This window comes from Sturnus vulgaris, chromosome 3 (assembly GCF_052056855.1).
Source record: "Sturnus vulgaris isolate bStuVul1 chromosome 3, bStuVul1.hap1, whole genome shotgun sequence".
Classification (NCBI taxonomy): Eukaryota; Metazoa; Chordata; class Aves; order Passeriformes; family Sturnidae; genus Sturnus; species Sturnus vulgaris.
The window spans coordinates 7,681,869-7,706,800 of NC_142245.1; the positions used below are offsets into that span (position 1 = coordinate 7,681,869).

Consider the following 24,932-nt stretch of genomic DNA (forward strand, 5'->3'; position numbering starts at 1 on the left):
CCCGCTGCCCCATCAACCGGTGGCTCTGGGAAGCAAAGGCAGAGGCAAAGTGATTGGCAAACAAAGTGCCCGGGGGCTGGCGGCGCAGGGCAGGCTCTGGGGAAGCCTCAGCGCATCTCCCGCTTCCTCCCCCCGACTCCTCCCCCCGACCGAGCCCTCAGGCACAGCGGCGGGGGGGCAGAACCGAGGCGGCCCCGCAGCGCCGCGACGGATGCTCTCCCCGTCCAATCGAACCGCGGTGTTGTATGATGGACATGTGTACTAACCAATCGTCATGGCGCACCCGGTCCCACCTCGGTTTAGAGCCAATCGTGGCGCAGGTAACGGGTGGGGAGGTGGGGCTGTGTCCTGGCGCGGGGCGGGCCGTGTGTGGGGGCCGGGGCCCAGAGCATCGCTCGGGCTCGGTGTCGCCGCCGGCTCCGTCCCCGCTCCCACGTCGTGTCTTCTGCCGGCTGCCCCTTCCCTCACGCGGACATGTCGTCGCCGTCGTCCGGAGAGCGGTACGAGGAGGAAGAGGAGGAAGAGGAGGAAGACGGCGCCTATGAGAGCCAGGCCAAGCGGCTGAAGCCTAGCGCCGCTGCCGAGGAAGGCGAGATCGAGTACAGCGGCGCGGAGGAGAGTGAGGGCCGGCGGGACAAGCCCCCCGCGTCGCGAGGCAGCGGCTTCTCGAGTGGGGTAAGGGACGCGGGGCCGGCGGGCAAGGGGCGTCTACCCTCAGGCTGCCGGCGGGGGGAGGGGGCCCGGTCCGTCCCGCCCCCACCGCGGGCGAGGCCGCGGCCACCCCCGCAGCTGCTCCCCGGGGAGGGGGGCTTCTCACGGCCGCGAGGTCTTCCCAGGGTTGGGGCTCTCCGCCCGCTTCCCAGGCATGGAGGCGCTTCCGGCGGGGTGGGAATGGCGGGGACTCCAGGCCAGTCCTTGCTCCGCTCCGCGCTTCCCGCCGCAGGCCTGCGCGTGTTCCTGACCGCCCTCGGGCATACGCTGAGCCTGCAGTCCGAGGGATGCATGGGTGTGAGGGATATGGGTTTGGGAGCTCACGGGCAGCTGGGTGCCTTTTGGGGTATCGCCATTGCAAGTTTTGTGCCGGCCCTGTTGCTGAGTGTAACTATAGAAACACCGAGTGGGGGGGTGGCGGCGGGGGCTGAAACCGCGGACGAGGGTTTCTTTCATCCTCCGTTCTACCTTTGTGTCTGGCACCGTTCCGCCATAAGGCTGGTCTTAAACCATCCCCTCCTTTTAAAAATAAGTTCTAGTTCTGCTTCCTCCCTCCCTCCCACTGCTACGAGCACGATGTTTTTTTTGGTTTTGGGTTTTTTTGTTTGTTTGTTTTTGTTTGTTTGTTGTTTTTTTATTTTTTTTTTTTTTTTTTTGCTGCGTACCTTTTCCTCGTGAATTTGCATCTAAGTATCAAGGTAGTCCTTGACCCATAAACTTGGGCTAACGAGACTTTTCTGTCTACTGTTTGATTCCTTATCTAACTAATTGTCTATCTGATTAAAACCATTTTTCTCCTTGATAGCTCTTTCCATTTCTTACTTGAATAAGCCAAATCAAGAAAACATTGAATGTCAAAGCTTGAAATTTGGAATATGCGTTTCGTGATTTGTTAAAACGAACTTGCTTATCACTGGGATGAGTTAACGAGGGAGCATTTGCTGTTACCATTTCTGCATCAGTTAAATATATTGAAAGAGAAGGTGCCTTCTAGATTTATTGTCGTGGTTTAACCCTCTCCTACAACCAGGCACTGCACAGCTGACTCCTACCCGGGCTGATGGGGAAGGGAATCAAAAGGGTACAAGTGAGGAAAATCTTGCTCCCTCTTCTTCTTCCTCCATTTTGTATGCTGAGCGGGATTTCGTAGGGTCTGGGATATTCCTCAGGTCAATTGGGGTCACTGTCTCGGCTGTGCTCACATGTGGAGCCGCAGGAAAAGCAGATAAAGCCTTGATTCTTGCTTAGCAGGAAGGAAAACTTCTGTATTATCAACACTGTTTCGAGCATGTATCCAAAATATAGCCCATGCTCCTATGCAGAAAATTAACTTTTCCCAGCCCAAAATTACAAAAGTTTCCGGATAAACTGTAACAAAATAACAATTTCCGGAGAAAATAGTTTTAACTCTCAAGTTTATTGTAACAGAGCACTGTCTCTGTTACAGTCAAGACTTAGTAATATCCTCTGTCCTGAAGGCCAGTGCTGAAAGGAATCCTTATACTTGCTTAAGTTATCTGGAAAGTTTGCCATGTAGGAGGGCTGAACATCATGCAGTGAGTGTTTCAAATAGAAAGGGGATTCTGCTTTTGCCTTTCCTCTTTTCCGCAGTACTTTTATTAAATGAACTCTTACATGTCTCTTTTTGCTTCTTTCTGGGTTCTGGCTCAAAGAGTGTCTTCATGATGTCTCAATATCTTCGTTTGTTCAAGTTTACCCTTCATGGTAATGAGAGCATGTAGTATGTAACTTCACCTTTTGGATCTCAAGTATGGCGTGTGTTGAGGCTTGTGGGTAAAGAAACTGAAACAAATGTGTAGCAACATCGAGAACACGAGGGGTTTTCGGCAGCTGGCTGTATCAGTAGCAATGTCACTGACAATTTATTGGCAAAACTGCATTCACACATTCACTGTTGGACAGGCAGAAGTTGTCTTGCTGCTGGAGACCAAACTGGTTTCTTAAGTATAAGCTGTAACATCAAATAGAGATATGAAAATGAATGACCGAGTGCTTTTGTTAGTAATTTTATATGAGGCTTTTAATAGCAAAATGCCAACTTTTATTAAGTAGAGTTAATGAATGTGAATTTTCATGTTTGTTTTTTTTCTCTAGCAGATACAAAAATGTGCAGGAAACTTACTTATTCTGTGGCGTATCTTACTCGTTCCTCTGCAGGGAAATGTTCTTGGCTTATAAAAGTTGTATATGGTTCAGACATACAAGATGAAGGTAGGCTGAGAGGAGGGAAGAAGTGCAACTGTCCTGGATTGTTCAGAAGAGAGCAGAAAAATAAGTAGGAGGAGCTATAGCGAGTGGGGAATAGGCGGAGAAATGGGAAATGATGATTAGGATAAAGAGTGATAGGAGTCTGGCAGCCTTATGATTTGTTGGGTTTTGGTGGGATTTTTTGGGTGGTGGGGGTTTTTTGTGTTTGTTTGGTTTTGGTTTTTTTTAGTTTGATTTAGTTAAAAAAAATTTCCTCACATATGCCCTGGAATGTTAGCACTGGACACTCTTATGGATTATATAACCTTGTATAAAAGCTCTTTTGTACTTTGACTCTTCTGGCAGGTTGGTGAGGTCACCCTCTTGGGCTGTATTTATTATTCTGGCAGTTTCCTGTTCTGGGATTGTTACATTTGGCTGAAGAACCCCTTCATGCCTCTATTTTTTGTTGTTTTATTTTGGTTGGTATTTTTTGTTGTTGCGGGGTTTGTTTTGGTTTGAATTTTTGAAAAGGGTGCCTAGAAATCTCTATGTGAGAACATATTGCTATGTGAGAGGGAATCCAACATTTATTTTGCTCTTCGTTTTCCTCTGTTTCCACTTGTGTGGATACTTCTCGTAAGGCAGATGTGTACCCTCTCCTTCATGGCTCATCTCCAGGCTGACGAGTCTGAAGAGCTAGGAACAGACCAGGATGTTGACCAGGCAAGGAGCAGGATGTACTCCTGCAGAAGTATTCAGTGGGAGAGAATGTGATTTGGAAGAATGACCTTTACAGAAGCAGTGTTGAGTGGTGGTGAAGCCCTGTCAGAGGAATCAGAATTGCAGTGTAGCAGAGGGTCAGGACACTGGGCTAATGTGGGCTGAGATCTGTGTTTAAGGGAATTTTGAGGGCCTTTCAGCTCTATCCCCTCTCCCTCCCTTAAAAGTCAGTTTTATGGATTAATGTCATATTTATACAACCTGTAGCATCCACTTCCCTCACTGTCTCTGACATATCTATTGCTAAGCATTCTTGTGAAGTCAGGAAGAAGATCTATTAGCCCTGTACTTACGGTTGGGGAAGTGTGATGTGGTGTCTAAATATACAAACAGAGCTATCAGCTGCTGCAAGGTAAAACGGGGATGTGATCTTGCAGCTTCTCAGCCACTCCGTTGAAACTTCCTGGGTTCTAAATGGAAAGCAGCTCTTCTTGCAACTCAGTTGCTTTGTGTTTGACATAAGCAGTGAGTTCAGATCTTGATCTATTTTGCAGTGACTTGTCCATTTCTTAAATTAAGTCCATCCTAGAAGCTGGTTTTGAGTAAATGTAAATCATCTTCCCTCCTTTGTCCTTCTTCAAATCCGCCCCCCACAAACATTACCTTCAGGCCGAATCTCCTGATGATGTTGTGTTGTGTAGGCTTTTGTTTTGGAATGGTGTTTGATTGGTTGTTTTTAAAACATTATTTATTTATATACATATTTTTAAAGGATATTCTGATTGTCAGGAGCAGAAAGGAAAATAGAATAGACTATTTCATTTGGAAGAGACTTGGGGCAATCATATGATCTAAATACCTGACCATTTCAGGTCCAATTCAGAGTTAGCCAAAGTGGTCAGAGTGCAGATATTCTTTCTGTTGCAATTGAAATCATTGAAAGGACACAGTGGTAGAGATACATTAAACAAAGAGAAATGACACCTAAACTCCTCATCTGAAACAAAACTAAATTGCCAGGTAACCTTCCAGAGTATGAGGTGTGATTAATCTTAACCCCCTTCTTCTGTGTAGCCCTGCCTCCAAGCCCCTAACCAACCAACCAGCAACAATTAAAAAAGCACAAATCCAAGATAAACAAAACTGATACATTCTTCCAATGTGGTGGAACCTTAACTTTGTCTTTATTTGGTTCTTCTGAGACACTTCCCCCCCCCCCCCCCCAATTCTGTTGTATCTGTAAAACAAATTGCAGACCAGTTAAGAGGGATGCAGAGTGAGGGGAAAATTGAGAGTGAATAAGATAATCTGAACGATGAGAAACTAAATGAGATTATATTTAGGTACTTGTCAGAGGGAATATTAAGAAGTGCCATCTTTTTGCAGCGAGGGAAAAAAGAGAGATGGAGGAGGTAAATAGTGCAAAGACAAAGAAGCAGATGCTCAAAAAAAGGTAGTACAAATTAATAGGACTAGTAGGAGTATACTGACTGGAAAGTGTCTGACTGGAGAAAGGGTAAAGGACACATTTTTGTGCGAACAGTTGGTGAGAAAATTCTAATCTGGATTTGATGAGCAAGAGAGGCATCGTCCTACAGCTCATGATGACTTTCTTCCTTTTTGGAATGGCAAACTGTAATTAGTTGGCAAGAAACCATTGGTATGTTTCAAATGTTATCTAGAGGTATGTAGGTCACCAAAAAATGGATGTTAAAATGCCACCACTGTTCTTTGAAGCTGCTTCTGTTGCAGTCTTAGGTATGTGAAGTCACTTGTTTGTACTTCATCTGCCTGAATGTGTCAGTGCTTCCCTTTGTGCCTCACCTTTATTTCAGGGCAAGCATTTTTATGCTCCTGGTTTCTTTCTCGAGGGAAACCTTTTCTGTCCTTGTTACTGGTCTTGAGCAGGAAGTCTGTTCCATTATCTATTTAAAATTAACTGCATTTTCTGTCCAGTCTAATGATTCTTCAAGAAATCATTCTTGAGCTTTCAAACCCCATTAAGGGATATATACACACACACATGCGCACACATATATATACACACATATATATATAAACGGTACAGCTATAACATTAGCTACTCTGTTCTCATGGCTTTAGTGGAGTGCAAGTGTGGTGTTGGAGTTCTGCATGGGGCTTTGTGCTCTCGTGGGAGCTGAGTTACTGAAAGACTGCTTTGTAGGCAGGAAAATACTAGTGGTTGTTAGTGTGTGACCAGATGCTTTGATGTAACCTTTGTCTGTGTGCCAACTGTAGCACATGTAGCTTTCAAGATACAGTGAGGTCTTGGTCAAAATCCTGCATTGTTCGTCCCTGCAGAGAAATTCCAGCAGCATCTGGATGAGCTGTGAATATTCTGACCTTAGATGTACACTTTACACTCTGCAGACACGTTTGATTTTTCATGTGGTCGGGTGGTTTTATTTCTCCTTCTAGAGAACCTATTCCTCCTCCTAGAGGATATCCAGGGTCATTATAGATTTGCTTGATACTGCAGCTTTGCCAGCTGCAAGACTTCTTTGACAATAGTTTGTGTGTCTGCCCTTTGTGAAGACTTTTCTTGCACCTAAATATATACCTGTGGCACATCTTTCACCAACCCGTATGCTTTGTGAATGTTAGTTTGAGGCTTCCTGGCTCAGGTCTGATTCGTGTTTGGTTCTTGTGCGGCTGTTCACTGCTGCTGGCTAGAAACTATTTGGAGTAAAGCAGAAACCCTCTGATTTGGTTTTATGTGTATAAAAGTGGTTTTGAAATTCTCTGCAGTTAAGTCCTTAAGTTCAGAAATTGGGATTAGAAAGTCAAACGTTATTTTAATGCAAACAGAAAGCAAAATTTGTATTTTTTATGTTTTGCAGAAGTGCAGACACCTGTGCACGTTCATGTAACTCATGGATAATGGATTTGAAGATGCAAGTGTAAAAGTCTTGATTTTTGAGAGAATTTGCACTATTAGAAAGACTTGTATCTTCTAATACCTGCTAGTAGATAAAAATATAAAGGGATGTGCATAATAAAGAACCATGAACTGAAACTAAACCAGAAGTTTGAGTTGGGAAGGCGAGGGAGAGCAAAATACTCTTCTGAGTGTTCATTATCTGAAAAGCTTGATGTGATTTATGGAGATATTAGTTCAAAAAGGTAGTGAGTAGCAAGTACTAAGTTGCTAGAAACTATTCCTTGTGGTGAGTCTGCTTCAATGAGCAACTCATTGCTTGTATTCACCATGTGATTAGACAAATATTATTAGTTGGGATTTCTCGCGTGTATTAAAGAAACCTGAAAGAAATGCATCCCCGGGCACTAAATGGGATCTCAGTATAGTAGCAAGTATGCAGGGCAATGAATAATTGATGTAATCGTTCTTGACTGTTCTGTAGATTGTAAATAAAGTAAAGGTGCCCTTTATCTCAACATCCTAAGATAATAGGGTTTGCAGGAAAAAGTGGTAGTTATTGTTAGTTTTCTCTTGAAGAATTCCTCAGGTGCTTTATTCAGCTTTGAAAAATGTGTATGTGGGTTAAGAACACATAAGCTGAAAAGAAAATCTCTCTGTCGTTCTGTTCCTTCTGCAATTGCCTAAGCATTCGCAGTTCAAAGTATTAACCTTTCATGACTACTTTGATCATTGCTCCTGCCGTACCCTGGGACTTATTGATTCAGGATACAAGGTAACTTATGCAAATATCACCAGTGGTGTTTTCCCAGCATTGCGATAGTTCTTATTCAAAGAAATGTGTTGCCACTTAAAATGCCTTCCTACTGCAAACAAATAAAATGTAAGGTAAGCTTAAAATACTACAAAGCAGAGTATTCTGACATCTGAGGAACCCTGAAGTGCTGGCTTTTGATTCAAACAGAATGGTGAAATCCTCGATTTAAAGAAAAAAAATCTGTTATTATTTAGTGACAACTGTACATGGCACACAGGAGTTAAACAGGCAAGACTCAATTTGTAGTTATCTGGAATGTGTTTTTTTTCCTGGCATCTGTAGTTCAAATGGACAGAGAAGAGAGGAATGTCTAACAGTAGTAGCAATCATTGTGGCAACTTAATTATTGGAGCTCAATGCTCCTTTGTGCTACAAATGAGAATCTCTCACAAGTTCCAGAAGATGTGCTGCTGTTTAAGAAAAAGTGAAAAATCAACAATACTTGATCTGTTAGATGGACCACATTGATGTAGTCCCTAAATTTGAATACATCAACTTCACACTGCTGTTACAAATATGAAATTTGGGTGCTTGATATTTGCAGTATATTTTAGTGTGCCCTTTATTATCTCTAATCTTTTTTTTTACCATATCCTATTATTGGGTTACTTTTTTTTTTTTTAAACCCCCTGTGTCCTAGAATATTTAAGGTAAATTTCAGCCTTCCTTCAGGGTTTTCATGGAAAGATGAGCTGATTCCAACCCAAATTCTTCAGCTGCACAGAACTGAGCCTGTCTGAAAGTAGCTCTGAAAAATATTTATGGTGGGAATTCTGTGTGCTAATGTATGATGTCTGGATCCATTATTAGTAGTGAGCCTTGGGGTGAAAAGAGCCTCATATGTATAGAAATTGTGAGTTTTAAAAACGTGTGTGTTCAGAATTAGAAGGGAGATTGGGTTTATATCAGCCATAATCCAGAGCTGGCATTTTCTTGCACTGTGGAACATTGGAAAAATACTCAATTTGCGTTGAGTTTATGGATAAGTCCTCATTTGTTCTTGCTTTTTTATTCTCTCAGCCTGTCTCAAAAAAAAATACTGGCATCAGCAAGCAGAGTGTCAGAAATATTTTTGCTATTAGACAGTCCTAATTTTTTTTTTTTTCTGCTCGTAATGAATAGGGTGTGTGTAAGACGACTTGCAATTCAATCAGTGTTAACTGGCTGCTTTTTTTTTCAAATACAAGAAAAATCCTGTGTGTGCAAACAGATTAATTAAATCTGAAAAGCTTTTTATTTTAAGTAGACTTCAGCAACTGAAATTGGCAATCCATTTGAAAAGAAAAGTTAAATTATTTAACACATGCTTAGATTGTGCATTTGGATGGCTGCTTCTGGATCTAGTGTAGTGTCTACTAAGTATTTAATTTTAGTTAATGATAGGAGTATTCCTTGCTCCGTGTTGCATTTTAAAACGTCATTTTGTTGCTAGGATGCTGGGGGAAGTCATCACAAAGTCTCTGTTTCTCCTGTTGTCCATGTCCGAGGGCTGTGTGAATCTGTGGTGGAAGCAGATCTCGTGGAAGCTCTTGAGAAGTTTGGAACCATATGGTATGTCTTAGTTAGGAATGGTTTTGAAAAAAACATTTCATAAATGACTATCATGGGACCTGGGAGTTGTTTTGAGTGAGCAGGAAACCTTAGTGTAATGTTTTCCTCACCAGCTATGTCATGATGATGCCATTCAAGCGCCAGGCTCTGGTGGAGTTTGAAAACATGGAGAGTGCAAAGAAATGTGTGACATTTGCAGCAGATGAACCTGTGTACATTGCTGGGCAGCAAGCCTTCTTCAATTACTCCACAAGCAAGAGGATCACTCGGCCAGGGAACACTGATGACCCATCCGGTGGGAATAAAGTCCTCCTGTTGTCAATTCAGAATCCTCTCTACCCAATTACAGTGGTATGTTTTGTTCTTGTTTTATTTATTTTTTTCTATCTTCACATAGCTAACATGCGTGTTCTTAAATAAAGGTTTTTCAAGATGATTCAGTCTTGTACAGGTGTTTTGCAATACATTTGAAGACTTTGGAAGGGAGGATTTTGAAATATTTAAGTTGCTGCATGCTTCTGGAATATTTCCAGATGTGTTGTCACAACATCAAGATTGTTACTGAGGCTTTAGGCTCTGAGTGGTGTATGTTTGAAGAGCATGTAACTTTTCCAGTAGGGAAGGCTTATTTTATTGCAGTCCTTCTTAAGTATTTCTGTTGTGGAAAGGTGAAACCTTTACCTTCTGATGATCAACTCCAATTTGATGGAATCTTCCTCATTTTTATTTGAGCCAACATATTTTCCTTTTTAGTATTTCAAGTTGTGCCATTTATACACTTGCATCTTAATTTATTGCCATTTGTTAATGGCTTTTGTACACGGTCTTTTAAGATACAGGGGTTTTTTTGTTGTTGTTATTTAAGAATTTATGTTTTAGCATGCATTAAATGCTTATATTTTTCATAGGAGATTTTATAGTAGGTGTTAAATTGCACCGAAATATTTCAGGAAAATATTTAAAATTGTGTACTATGATACAAGTATGAAACACTTTTTCTTTGGTATGTAGGATGGTATGGATCAATCAAAGTGTTTGGGGTGTATTGAACCAAGTAATTTCACGCAAACATGAAGTTTTATGTAATGTGCTGTAATTATGAGGGCAAATTGACTGCAACTTAGTGTTCCTGAAATTACCTCAAGTAGTCAGTCCCACATCATTCTTTCTACTTTTCTGTCCTGTGAGTATCAATAGCTTTTTGTCTGTTGATTCATCAGTGAGTGATGAATTTTCTTTCTCCTGTCAATTTTTTTAATAGAAAAGCATGCCATGGTATGAGTTGCTTTTTAGTGTTTAAAAACAAACCTGCTCTGAGCTGTGTGAACAAATCTGCTGACTGAGTTAAAGTGTTCTTTGCACATGACTGTAATACAAATTTTGGAAACTCTGTTTCATTCATGCATTTTAAATTTGCCTTGCATGAGCTGCTGAGTTGAAGGTGGATGCTTGAAGAAATTGGGAGCAGAAGCCTGGTTCTGGGCTAGGCGAGTTCCATGGGAATTCTGGGGATGAAGCCTCTGACACAGTGGCTCCCTTTTAAAAACAAACAACTCCCCCCAACCTCTTCCTTCCCACTGCCTCCAGCTGTCTCTTTAGCAAATGAGTGCTAGAAGCAGGCAGATTTCCAGAATTACTAGAAAGCAGCGAGCTCATTGAAGGTAGTGTAGTTAAAGCAACTGGGGAGAGCAGCTGTGCCCATAACAGCTAAAAATGTGGTGAGAAAAATACAAATTTTGTTTTGCACTTGTCCAGTGAGTTAAAAGCTAGTTAATTTAAGAATACCTCAGGCAAAGCCTGCATTATTAAAAAAACTCACCCCCAACAAAAGAAAACAAAAATCAACCAAACATCCCTCCCCCTCAAAAAAGAAAAAAAAGACACAAAGCCCAATACTGCTTGTTCCTCTTCAACACACTTCTTAAATTTGAACTATAGTTAGAAAAAATAGATGAAAAATTGCAACCTGTTTTAAGTGGCAAGTCTGAATAACTGCAGTAAACTGTTTTATAGTTTTTACGAGCTTTACTTTACAAACAGGATAGTGTTTTTGGAGAGATTTTGGTCTGTTTAAAGGCATCCTGTGGCTGAAGCAAAATTGTTCTGTATTTTTGCTGCAGCCTATTTCCCCCCCTCCATTGTAATTGTGACGAGCTTCTCTCTCACACAAAACTTTTTTTTTTTTTTGAGGGATGTAACAGCAAAGGGCAAGAAAGGCATATTAACTATATTTAATCCCTAGTTGCTTTTCATCCCTATGTGATAAGGCGTGTTGGTGTTTTGAAAAGTTTTGCCCAGGATGTCATTTGCAGGTTCAGTTTTCTCATTTTCTAACCTGTGGCCAGAACTTTGTCAGGGATTTGTCTGTTGAAAGAGACTTTCCCAAAGTGACTTGTGCTGCTACAGTCATTGCTGTCTGTTCACCCATGCCTCTGCTGTTCCTCTTAGTTCTCACTTCTAAATCTTCTGTACATGTATGAGGAAGGTGTGGTGTACCTTGGCAATTGAATTACGATTTTCTAGTATGTATATAATACTAGTGCTTAATTTTTTAATAAATAGCCTTCATTACTGTGTCTTGTCAACCACTTGACTGATTTGGTAATATAAAGTAGCTGAATTATGAAATGTAATTTAAAAAACCAACTCTGTGTGTGACTGCTGGCTAATGACACTGATGGAGTTTTGAGTAGAGCTTACATTTTGAAAAACAATTTTTTTTTATTTTAATTAAGTGGCTGTGAAGAAATTTTTTGAGGGACTCATTGTGAAGGAAAGTCATATGAAAATTAATGTCACCTGGACTGGAAAGTTTCTAGGAATCTTTTCTCCCAAACAAGAGAGATGGAGGGCAGCCTTTTGTGCTGCCAAGCGTGCTGTAAATGATCTCACAGGTCTCATATTTTATGGGTTCAGGCTGTGTGGGCTCTGTTTGTTTTAGTTTTAAGAAATTCACATGCCCTGTACTCCTTTGTGTCCTAATTTCTCCTCTACTCTGCAGAACATAATAAATATTATTCCTACTTCCTTTGCCACTTCTCCTTTTTGACCCCCAAATAAACCTGAGGATGTACCCCAAGATCTTGGAATGATCATTTTGGAGGTATTTGGTTTAGATAAAAAGGAAGGAAGGAGCGTAGCACCCACTTGCTTCAGGTGAATGAAAACTGTTGAAATTCTCATTTTTATGAGCTATCTAAGTTTACATTTTGAACTATTCCCAGTTACTCTCTGAAAAATAACATGAACTCAGCTGCTGGGATCTTGTGGAATGTGTTACAACTACAAGTGTCACTTTGCTGTGGTAGAGCTGCTGCAGGGCAGTGCTTCAAAGGTAGCAGAGCTTGAGACATGGATGCAGTTACTGCAGTTACATAGTTGAAGATACTTTTTAAACCAGTATTTGCATGAGTATTTCTCATAGAAGTATTTTCCTGTTTTTCGGATTTTATTGCCTCTAGTATATTGATCCATAAAAATGCCAATCATGAATGTATTAATTGTAGAGGGGAAGATAAGAAATGGAAAGTTAACAAGCCTTGTCTTTGCTCTTTGGCATTCAAATGCCACTGCGAGAATATGTTCTGTGGACCAAAAGTGATTGGAATTTCACATCTGATTAAATTTTTTTTTCTTCTTCCTTAGGATGTTTTGTACACTGTGTGCAACCCTGTTGGAAAAGTTCAGCGCATTGTTATATTCAAGAGGAATGGAATACAAGCCATGGTTGAATATCCTTTTTAAGTGTGATTTTTTTTTTTTTTCTGTAGGTTCTTGACTCCAAATGGGTTTAACATGCAAATGTCAGAAAAATATCATGTGATTTTGAGACCAAATTATTTCTTAATTTCAAAGATATGGTAACTTCTAATTTTTGTATGTTGGTAAGACTAAATATTACTTACACATTTCATTCTTTGTAGGACAATGGCATTGTCAACAGTGGTTGATAACTGCATTTATAGTCTCTCAGGCCTAATAACTGCAGACATGAATTATATCATAGATTTGACAACCCCTCATACACAAAAGTTTCCTGGCTTTTGCCTGTGTTGATACTCAAGAAATGGGTAAGGGATTGCAGAGGTGCAGTTTGTCTTCTTCAGACTCTTTTAAAATAGTCCCAGTATGTACTGCTTGCTATTTTGGCTTTTTAAAGCAGAGGCCAGCTTAGGCATCCTTGGGCATCATGTGTTGAAGAAATTCCCTGCTCTATTATTCCACTGTTTATTCTATTTGCAGCCTTAAGTCGTTCTTGGGTTGAGTATTCAGAATTGTTGTATGTTGCTGTGGTTTGTGAAGTCCAAAGTCTGATATGATTAGGTCTTAATTTATGAAACTCTGACAGCCCTCTTCCTAAAGCTATATTAACATCCGTTTTTTAACTGTTATCTGGACAAAATTTGCCAAATTATTTGGCATTATTTTATTATTTCAGGTGCTGCCAATGTGATGGCTGCATTGATGATTTTCTAGGCAAAGGGAACAACCTAACTTCTATTAAATCAAACTAATTGCTAATTATCTATGTAGAAAACTTAAACTGTATGTCCTAATAGACAATAATTTGACTTACTGTATGTATTAAGTTTGTCATAAATGGAATTGTCAGGATCAGATGACTTGCACAGTTGGAGGTTATTCTTCATCTTGTGAGAGATTAGGGAAGTTGAGGGGAGGGTCCTGCACACACTCAGAAACTACCATCCTTATGTCTTTTGACTTAAATTCTGTAACATGCCTTTTATTGAAAATGAAACCAGCCAGCAATTGAAAGAAAACTCATAAATGTGAGTGAAGTAATGCAGCAGCAAGGCAAACAGTTTGGGGTGGCAAGGAAAGTGAGCTTCAAGAGAAGCCTTATCTGAAAGGTTCAAAAATTTACTCAAATTTAAACTTGAAGTACCCATTACTTCTGCAGTTCTGGCCACTGTCAGTTTCTTGTAGGTCTAGGAAGCTTAACTTTCCTAATTTTTGGGTTCTACAGTGAACCTGTATCACTTTGGAAGAAGCTGGGCTGGCAGGAATGTGGTAAAACCAAGGCAAATTCTGTTGTTTTTGACTTACTCTAAAGTATCACTAAATGATATCAAGACATGGTGCAAAAGATCTGTTCTGCTGCAGAGTTCAGGCTTTCTGACACCATTTATTATTGAATATGGGTGAGATCATGGGTTGTGATGTGCCAAGGCTCAGGCACATTTTTCTGCTAAGTACAGAACTAATCTTGGAGTATGGAGAGTATGAAATAACAGGTGTTGGAGCCTGCCACATGCATTTGCCTGTTGTATTTTTTTGCGGTAACATGATTATTTGTTCACTCAAAGTCTCTCTTAGTTATGTAGGGTTTTTTGACTAATGAGCTAAAAAAGATGTACTCTTAGTTCTTTTTTCTGTAAAGTAACTACTGTGATAAGTCTGTGTGGAGTTCTTGTAGTGTAGATAATAGTGAAATACCTGCAGGCTACAAAAGTAAAGACCTATCAGGTAAAAGGGACATGAATGAGACACCTGGGGAAAAAGATCCTTAACATTAAGTGTATGTTTGAATCAGTGTTTTGTGCCCAGAAGGCGAAGGCTGCACTCAATGGAGCAGATATCTATGCAGGATGCTGCACACTAAAAATTGAATATGCAAGGGTAATGCTTGGACCTGCTCTTTTAATTTTACTAAAAAAATTACATATAGTCAAGGCTTAACCTCTTTCATTTTTATTTTATTTGGACAGCCGACTCGCCTTAATGTCATTAGGAATGACAACGATAGTTGGGACTACACTAAGCCGTATCTGGGCCGCCGAGGTAGGTTCTGATCCATTCTCACTGTAGGTGTTTGACTGTACTCATGCCAGCCCTTCACACGTGGTCAGGCTGTGTGGCAGCAGTCCTTCCAAAGCAGGCCAGTGCTGCTGGAGGCTGTGCCACCGCAGGGAATTAACCCTGAGCCCTAGTGCCCCCTACTGCCGTGTGCTTGAGCCACTTAGTGCAACAAGGAGCCCACACTTCCAAGCACCTTCGCAGTTCTCAAGGACTTGCATTTCTCCAAGCAGCTCTCTCTCTTTGGAGGAGAGGAAACCTGGCACAGACTATTCCTTATAAACTACAAACTTGCACACTGCTTCTCCTTCGAAAGGACTCTTTTCCCCTATGTTGGACAAGGCATTAAGAAGGATAGAGGACTTCAGCAGGCTGACAATACACTTCATCATGCACCACATCGGCATCAGCAAAAAAAACCAAACAAACAAACCCAAACAAACAAAAAACCCTCTGAAAAACCTCAGACTTGCAGTTCACCTTGTCTGCATATACTGCATGCACCACCACCACAAGTTTTTAAAGGAGGACATTTTCAGTACTTCAGATTTGTGTGGGATGAATAACGTGATAGACTGTACCCTTTCTGTTCAAGTTTGTATGTATGCTGGTCTTATTTCCCTTAAAAGTACCACTGAAAAATCAAGAACCTCCAAAATTAAGAACCTCTTGTTGATATAATTGACATTGTAATCTTTTTATTACTTGATGTATATGAGAGTTGCATTCAGACTTAACAGTGTAAATATTGCTTAGTAGTAGGGAAATTCAAGCCTTATATGCAGATAGTTGGAACTGAGCAGTGCAATACCAATAAGTCCCCTCAGCTATACTTAAGTAATAAGATAGGGAGATTCATAATTGGTACAGGCATACTGTCTCTTAAATACTCAGCTGTAAAAATTCTCAGAGCTTAACTCATGTCAGTGGAAACTATGATTATATATGTACAGTCAAAATGCTGTCTAGCCTAACTCCTGTAAAGTGTTTATTTAAAAATAACCAAAAATCTGTAACTCTTGAGTGCAGTGTTCAGTAACCTATGTACAATAATGTGTTCAATGTAAAGTTAGAAAAGTGAAGACAATGTGACCAAGATAGAGTATCTACTTATCAAAGGCTACAAGAGAACCAGAGCTTTGGCTGTCTCAAGGGATTTGCACTTTCACAGTAATTCTGCAGAGGCACTGGGCTTGTGAAACTGTTGTACAACTAAAAACTTAGGGCTTGCTTTCTCAAAATGAAGTTCTTGTAAAAAGTTAACAAGGGAGCTACAGTATTGGTTGCAGCTTGTAGATTATGACTATTTATATTGGGATTCAATTTTTTTCTCAAATTCTTGAGTCAAAGAAAAAGGATTCTGAAGAAATTCAAGAACAAAGAAAAAAAAATCTAAAGGTTTGAATTTGAAAAATTGAATGGATTAATTTGACCTATGTATCTTTTGATCATTGCAGTGTTTGGAGGCTGACTTGTAACACTGTGCATCAAAATGTATTATGTAATTGGTCTGCAGATAGGTATGACTGTATGAACTAAAACTTCCCCAAACTTGAGCAAACAGTGGAAAATGAAAAACTTAGGATAGATGTGGCTTGCTCTTTTCAAGAACTCTGCACTTTTGTTTTTCTTTATTACTATCTCTATTCTCTATACATAAGCACCCTACTACACATAAAAGGAAGAAAATTAGACTTATATTTATCAATCATTATATATTGTATGTAATTTTTCATTTACTATGATCCACATCCATTTATGTGGACAATGGGACCATAAATTGTTGAATGAACAGTGAAATGCACTCGAGGAAACAGGCATCTAGAGCAGTTTTTCCCATAAAGTAATCCAGGAGTTGTGTTTTCCTTTGAAAGAGTTTATGTATTTGTCCTTCAACTTACTCTTGCAACAGCATTAGTTGGGTTTTGAACATAGTGTGACCTGAGCTGTAGGGCTCTCACTGCAGAAAAGATCTTATCCCAAAGGAATTTCATTCCAAGGACAGACATGCCAATAAATCCTTTCAGAATTTCACACTTGCCCTTCAAATGTTAGGAAGGATATGCATTTTACTAATGATTTTTTTTGAAGAACCCTTTGTAGTTCTTTATGGTAATAAATTGCCCAGTCTTTCTCCACGAAAGTAAACTTCCTAACAAGTGCCTGCTACTATGAACTCATATTGCATTAGACTGAGTGAAATAAACCCACCTGACTTAGTATTCTACTTGCCTTTAGCCAGAAATTTCAAACTGTAGTTTGGAGCATTTCTTTTGGTGGTAATACCAGCTTGCTCAGTGACTCAAGGACCTGATGTAAAAACAAAACTAAAAATCAAGAAACCCAAGCTTAAACAAGATTTAACCTTTCCTTTCAGAATTATTTTTAACACAGGTCAATTCTCGTGTTTCAATGCTTGTTTACATAGGTATTTGTACTGGCACAATCCAGGGGCTTTTTTCAAGGAAGGAACAAGCATGGAACAAGGAGAGACTTGTACCATCACGAGGAGGAAACATTTGTCAAACTTTTCTCACAGAATTCTTTATTTGAAGAATGTGATTCTTGACTTTACCATCGGCAGTTTCAAAGCATTTAGTTCCACAGATTGGAATTACAAAATTGATTTTTCTGAAATGTGATTACTGCATACAGTTTAAATGCTCAAAATACTGACCCATTTGCTTTCTAGAGCCAAGAACTGGAGCTGTTACCCTGAAAAGGGAGGGGAAGAGTAAACTTGACAACAGTAATCTTGCTTCTATATATTTGAAAGTATTCAGGACTGCTCTCTCTTCAGATTTTACTGCCAAAGCAAATATCTGACCTGGAACCTGGCCTCAAAATCCTGAGCAGAAAGGGCAACATGTGTTTTCATCTACCACTGTTGTATAATCAAATAGTTCCTGTTTTTTGGGGAAAAAGCTCCAACTGCATTGGGCTGGAGTTACTATTTTCAGCAGTCATACTTATATTTCAGGAGAATTGCTGTAAACTGATAAATACCTTGTCCCATCTTTTTAATGTTGCTTTTTTTTTTTTTTTTTAATTGTAAGAAAAGAATTGTTGCTTACCAGAAAGAAATCTGAAAGTTTAGATCTTTTTGTCCTGCAGCATGGATCTTTATTGGAAAAAACAGCTTTGGTTGTGAGGCATTGCTTCTCTCCATTAATGTAGACCCCTTGCTTAACTTTATATCCTAGAGAACTGGGTTTGCTGAAAGGATTGACTGTTGTTTAAGTGCATTACTCAGTGATACTTCTCCTCAGTTGAACTGTTATGTGCTTCTGATAATGCCACAATCTACAATCCTTTCAGCACGCCCATAAATCAGTAGGTGTTCTGTAAATATATATGTACACATATGTAATACTCTCTGTTTACTGATTATGAAACCATGTAATACAGGTTGTTGTTGGCTTATGCTGAAACTTCTTGAAAGAAGCCCACTTTGAAAATGTCTTGCTGTTGAAGCTAATATTATGATTCAGGTACTGTCTTTCAAAAGTACTGCATTTCAAATTTGTTTAATGAGACACAGGGTAAATCCTGCTGTATGGTGTTTTCTATACTAATGTGTGGTGTCTGTTTAGGAGAACTATTGGGTATCTCCATAAACTTTAAATGTCAGCATCTCCTCATTGGCCACTGCCCCCAATCAACTTAAGTGCAATTTGTTATACAGATGGCAGTCTTTTAATTTTGGTGTCTCAGGGCTACAGCTTGTGTTTTTAGACATAGAGTGAATGAGAACTTGTTTATAAAATTAACAAACACTAAAATTGCTTTTTCACTTCTTAACTAGAAGCTTTGTGTCTTAACTGGAGAAATCAAGTGCGTGGTTGTGCATACTAAACTAGTTTCTTTCCCTTCCAACGTTAGACAGAGGGAAGGGCCGGCAGAGACAAGCTATTTTGGGAGAGCACCCATCATCCTTTAGACATGATGGCTATGGTAAGTAACACGGGATGACAGCTGGTTATGATTTCTTATGTGCTCTGTGGAATTCTAAATATTTAATCAATGCTTGGCTAATTTAACCAATGCTTGTTTCCCTTCAGAATGAGCAGTTCACTTGCAGTGCTGTCAGTCTGCTTCTAAAACACTGCTGATTCAGTGAAATCCATGTGCACTCATTGCCTCATCTCTTCCTGTCACCCAAAGTATTCAGTTCTACAGGCTTATTTCTTGGAAAAAAAGTTTCCTTTCAGTTGCCATCACCTTGGCAATGGGCAGAAAATGATATCTGGATTGGAAAAACAATTTTCTTCTAGAAAATGGCAACATAGCGTGATCAATGGTTTGGTACAACAGAGAACTCTGATGTTTTTGCATGCAAAGCTATGAATTGTTGGCATTGGCACTTCTTATTCAGCTGATTCAGAAAAGGTGCAGCTATGTGATTGTAGAGGAATGCTGTTTTGGAATCAGCGCTATAAAGTTACCAGTAACGAGTTATATTGTTACCAGTACTCTGTAAGGCAGGACCTGCTGTCACTTTCATGTGCTGAGCGGAGACCTCAGGGTCGAGAAACAAAGGTCCCCACTCACATGTGACTTTTCTAGTTATTTATTCTCTCAGCTGTCAGGTGCAACGTGGTTTGTCTTGCCTCTTTCTTTGCAAAGGTATTTATGATATTCTGCAGTGTAGGTTAACATCCTACCTACTCCTTCCAAAGGTTCTTTAAATCTCCAGAATTTCCACCTTCATTCAGTGATGTTCTTTTTTCATTCTTCTGATACATCCTTCTACCTTAAGTAATGTGTCCATCTCCTCTAAACCACTGTTTCCCTGTCATTACTGCTTTTTGCTGGGGAAAAAAAAAGACAAAAGGTTCCTTTGATACTTAGCTTATGTGATTTTCACATTACTTTTGTCTCAGAAAAACAGGAATTCTCCCCTTGGTCTGTAATACTAGCATTTTCTGTGAACAAAGCTATTGTTTATTAGTAATGTCTCATCACTAAAAGGAAAAGAAAATGTCTATTTCAGTGAAACTTGTCACTTTATAGTGGAAAATAGGACCACTTCATTTTGCCTTAGTGTGGGGATTTAAGTATTCCTGTTTCTTCCAAATGACCTTCTTGTAGAAAGGCAGGCTTCTGACTTAATCTCATGTCTCTGGGAAAAAGAGCTGTGTCATCTTCTGATCTCTGTCTCACTCCTTTTGGTTTGTTTTCCTGACTTTGTAATATTTTTTCTCAGTCTCATGTAGCTCTGTACGGAATATTTCTGAATGTTGCTTTTAATAATTTCTTCTGATATGTTTATGTTCAAATATTTTGCATGCTGCAGGGAAGATAATGATTTTTGTAATTATTGGAATATCTTTTTTCAGCAATTGCTCTAGCCTTCTACCCCTCCTTTAAATATGCATTATGTATGTGGGTTTTGATGCATAATTAAGTAGTGAAAATTATTCAAAACCACGTATAAACATGGTCTCTCATCTCCTTAGGCTCCCATGGTCCTTTGTTGCCCTTGCCAAGCCGGTACCGAATGGGATCTCGGGACACTCCAGAACTTGTTGCTTATCCATTGCCGCAGGCATCCTCCTCTTACATGCATGGTGGCAATCCTTCTGGGTCAGTTGTCATGGTTAGTGGGTTGCACCAGCTCAAGATGAACTGTTCAAGGGTATTCAACCTGTTCTGCCTGTATGGAAACATTGAGAAGGTAAGGCATAATTTATTAGAAACTTGGAAACTACTATAGTTCTTTTAAATGCTTTGGAAAAAGCCTTTCTGAGATCGTCTAAAAAATATATCCCAGTGTTTTATAAAACTATTGGTTGAGCTCTTCGTTGCAATGTAATTTTTTTTTACCTTATCTGTCTTAGGTGAAATTTATGAAGACTATTCCGGGCACAGCACTGGTTGAAATGGGTGATGAATACGCTGTAGAAAGAGCGGTCACACATCTCAATAATGTCAAGTTATTTGGAAAGAGACTCAATGTCTGGTAAATATGTTTTATCAGATTGATAGCCCATTAGTGGGCAGATGGAATGAGGTTTCAAAGGGACAATATCACATTACTCTGTTATCTTTGTTGGAGTTAGGATTTCCAATTGTGACTGTTTATTTTGGCTTTTAGATGAAGGAGGGTAAATTTAGGTTAGATATTAAGAAATTCTTTACTGTGAGGGTGGTGAGGCATTGGCACAGATTGCCCAGAGAATCTGAGGATGCCTCATCTCTGGAAGCGTTCAAGGCCAGGTTGGATGGGGATTTGAGCGACCTGCTCTAGTAGCTGTTCCTGCCCATGCCTGGAGGGTTGGAAAGAGGTCTCCTTTAAGGTCCCTTTCAGCCCCAACCGCTTTAAGATTTATTCCTATTTATAATTTTATTTATTTACTTTCATAAAGCATATTGTAATTACATGGATTGGCCACTAATTATCTGTATTCCCTAATATGTCTTATCCATTCTTTCTGCATTTTTTAAAGGAAGGTGTCAAATCCAACCCATCTTGTTCTTACTGTATTTATTTCACATTATTATAAAGAAACATCAGCACTTTTCTAGTTAGATAATAATCTGCAAGGCATGATAGCCTTAATTATTTAAGAAATTTTATCCTTAAATTCCAGTGTTTCCAAGCAGCACTCAGTAGTTCCAAGCCAGATATTTGAACTGGAGGATGGCACGAGTAGTTACAAAGATTTTGCCATGAGTAAGAACAATCGCTTCACCAGTGCTGGCCAAGCATCCAAGAACATCATCCAACCTCCCTCTTGTGTGCTGCATTATTACAATGTTCCCCTGTGTGTGACTGAGGAAACATTTGTAAAGGTAAGCACTTGGAGTGACTGACATCCAGTGCTCTCTGGGCTCTGTCCTGACTTTTCATGGTGCTGCTTCTGAAACTTAGTAACTGGGAGGGTTATAGCAGAGCCGCTGGAAGAGAACTGTTCCTTAAAATACATTTGTAGCCCCTCTGGCTGCGTTCACAATTCTGGAGTTATTGTCTCAATTTTATTAATTTATATTTTTTTAATGTGAGAAACAAAATCTTGAAAATAATGTGAGGGGTTTTTGGAGGAGAGAGAAAAGACACAAAGCCAGATACATGAAAGTTAGGACTAAAACTCACAAAGGATTTACTGACTCACTGTAATGACTGCTGGGATGTTTTGGAATGGAGAAAAGCATGCACCTGGGACCTTTGGCACAGTTGAATCCTAAATGAAATCTGGATGCTTAAAACATGCAGTACTGGGCCTCTTTAAGTGGAGGCAGTGGTAAGATTGCTGACAGTTCAGGGAGTTCTTTTTCAGTTCAATAAAATATCTTTTTCCAACTCTGTCTGAAAGTGAACTCTGGTTCTCAAGTAGTGGCACTGTATGCACAACTTCAGAGCTACTGTATTGGAGTAGGAATGTCAAAAGTAGAACTTTTTATTATTTAAAAACCTTTTTGGAGATAGTAGTGATATCACAGATACAGGAGCCTTGTTTTACATACTACAGGATAGTATTCTAAGGAGTTACCGATCTAAACATATTTTAAAAATTATTTGCCATAAATTCTTGCAAACTCTCTTAAAAAGTCAGAATCTTCCTTTTTATGTGTCTCTTCCAAGAACTTGGAATTTTTGCTTATTTGTTTATGTGCACTTTTGTTAGAGTTTTACCTCTTAATTTTATTTTTGTGACAGTTATGTGAGGATCATGAAGTTCTCAGCTTTATTAAATACAAAGTGTTTGACCCAAAACGTAAGTAAAATTTCACCAGTTTGGGAAGTTACTTGTTTCCAGTTTTGATCTGAGTATGCACTGTCAGGAAATGTTACTGATCCCCTCCTTCCCATTTTTATTTCTCATTTTGACAGCTTCTGCCAAAACACTGTCTGGTCTGTTGGAATGGGAATGTAAGACAGATGCAGTGGAAGCTCTCACTGTACTTAATCACTACCAGATAAGAGTCCCAAGTAAGTACATTTTCCTAATCTTATTGCTGGAATTTTTTTTCTTTGGAGAAGGACTTTAGGGTTCTGGCAGCCATGAAAATGATCAGAGGGCTGGAGCACCTCTCTTGTTAGGAAAGGCTGAGAGAGCTGGGGTTGTTTGTTTAGCCTGGAGAAGAGCTAGGATGACCTTATGGTGGCCTTCCAGTACTTTAAAGTGGGCCTATAAAAAAGAGAGAGTGACTTTTGATGTGGGCAAATAGTGGCAGGACAAGGAGTAAGGGTTTTAAACTAAGAGAGATTTAGGTTTTAGATATTAGGAAGATGCTCATTACTGTGAGGCTAGTGAGGCACTGGCACAGGTTGCCCAGAGAAGCTGTGGATGCCCCATCCCTGGAAGTGCTCAAGGCCAGGCTGGATAGGGCCCTGAGCAACCTGATCTGTAATGTGTGGCATCCCTGCCCATAGCAGGAGGTTGGAACTGGTGATCCAATGAGATGATCCCTTCCAACCAAACCCTTCTATGATTCTTTCACAATAAATACAGAGAGCTCTGCAATGTAGTGAACAGAGGACTCTTTAAGTTACTCAGCTCATTGTTCTCAATTTACTGCTTCTGTAGCACGTTCCCTTTGAAACCACCAGAAATTGTGAAGCCAAGCTGAATTTAGCTCCAAACTAGCAAGAATAGACTGGGGTGAGTTCACTTGCTAAACAAGTATACAACAAGCCAGATCTGTGCTGAGCAATTAAGACAGTTTACTGGATTAAATGGAATTTTTCCAGGTTTTCCCAGACATAATTTTGAATCTAGGCCAGTGACTAATGTTATTTTAAACTACCTCCTCCTAATTGTTATGAGTTTGTCTCCCTGTGAAGTGTTAACAGTTTAAATGTTTTCTATTCCCCCACACCTTTGGTCCACCTTAATAATGGACCTTAGGGGCAGAATATTTTTGAAGATAGTATGGAGAACACACTGTTCACAATTTCAGTTTTATCTCAGTTTGGAGAGGTGGTAACAGCAGAAAAGCTTTCTCTTTCAATGTGAAAAGGACAAACCCCAGTGGAGGTGTGAGTGTGAAATACAAGGAACTGGTGAACTTGCCAGGTTATGGAAGGTGGATCAGTAGGAGAGCTGTGCCCATGGTGTGTTCTGTGTTGTCTCCTCACAGATGGCTCCAATCCTTACACCTTGAAGCTTTGCTTCTCTACTTCATCCCATTTATAGAGAAGAGGACAGCATGTTAAAAGCTACGTTCACCTGGATTTGCAAGTTAAAAACTACACTTTGTTCACAAAGCTCTAAAGTGGTTGTTATAATGTTGCCTTGTTTCAACTTAATTCTAATATCTTTTATCTTGTTTTATAATAAATGGATGTTCCTTCATAAATACAAACCAGATTTTTTTTTTGCCTCTGAGAAGTATGTGTTGTAAGCTTACTATGAAGTTTGTATTTTGTTAGTGTAGTATCTTCAAATGTCTCAAGAAGCACCAGTAGGGTAAACAAGATTGTTTCTTTTCAAAAACATTAAATATATTTGCATTTTCAAAATGTTAAAGATTAGCAAGTATTTTTCCATTTGTAGTCTTAATTGGCAGATAGAACTATTGCAGCAGAAATTTAAATGTAGAACTTGTTTTTCAGTATATTAATTAGTGAAGTATGTTGCGATACCGAAAAGAAGCTTGTATTTATAAAATGCTTTGATCGGGTTAATGTTGCAGATACTGAACTTTTAGTAGTATAGACTTGATATATAGTTCAAACTGAGCTAACATAGAAAATTATTAAGTATGTACACTTGTATGGTATGAATTCATACTTATTTAAAGGGGTTTTATTTTTTTTTAAACCTATTTTCTATTTGCATTAGCATCATGCTATCTACAGCTAGTCCCACCGTTAGGGGCCTTTTAAAAATTAAAATTGCAAGGCTGTATCAATGTGTTCATCCTCATTTTCCATGATTTAAACTGAAATCTTTGGTGTTTAGCATATCTTTCTGACTCTTTTTTAAAAGCAGTGGTTATGACATACTAAATGGTAAAAGTTGGGGGGGGGGGTGACAACATGGATGACAACAATAGAAACCAAGGTGGTAAAAATTGTTAAAACAAAAAGAAAGCCCCCACCGTATCCTTTCACACCTGGATAGTTAATTGAATGCTTTCTTTTATCTGATTTATCTTAAACATCTATTATGACCCTGAAAGAATTCATCAGGTGAATAGTCTTGGCTTGTCTGTAGCTTAAGCTGAGGTAATCTCAGTGAGATTCATGTAAAATAACTT

The 24,932-nt window shown here is 39.5% G+C and overlaps 1 protein-coding gene across 1 annotated transcript; it reads left to right on the forward strand.

The window, feature by feature from the left end:
• Positions 1-331: 331 nt before the first annotated feature.
• On the forward strand, positions 332-24,580 carry HNRNPLL (heterogeneous nuclear ribonucleoprotein L like). Its single transcript, XM_014891177.2, has 13 exons — positions 332-675; positions 8,791-8,909; positions 9,023-9,260; positions 12,555-12,640; positions 14,453-14,549; positions 14,639-14,711; positions 18,609-18,680; positions 20,186-20,403; positions 20,567-20,688; positions 21,320-21,521; positions 22,387-22,444; positions 22,561-22,659; positions 23,811-24,580. The coding sequence occupies exons 1-13, from the start codon at positions 475-477 to the stop codon at positions 23,864-23,866; spliced, it is 1,641 nt and encodes a 546-aa protein (XP_014746663.1). The 5' UTR covers positions 332-474; the 3' UTR covers positions 23,867-24,580.
• Positions 24,581-24,932: the final 352 nt, after the last annotated feature.

Bases quoted from the DNA above. Each gene is read 5' to 3' on its own strand.
- HNRNPLL (XM_014891177.2), top strand. From the start codon at position 475: ATGTCGTCGCCGTCGTCCGGAGAGCGGTACGAGGAGGAAGAGGAGGAA. The intron at 20,689-21,319 runs GTAAATATGTTT...CTTAAATTCCAG, and splicing joins GGAAAGAGACTCAATGTCTG to TGTTTCCAAGCAGCACTCAG. The intron at 22,445-22,560 runs GTAAGTAAAATT...TCATTTTGACAG, and splicing joins CAAAGTGTTTGACCCAAAAC to CTTCTGCCAAAACACTGTCT.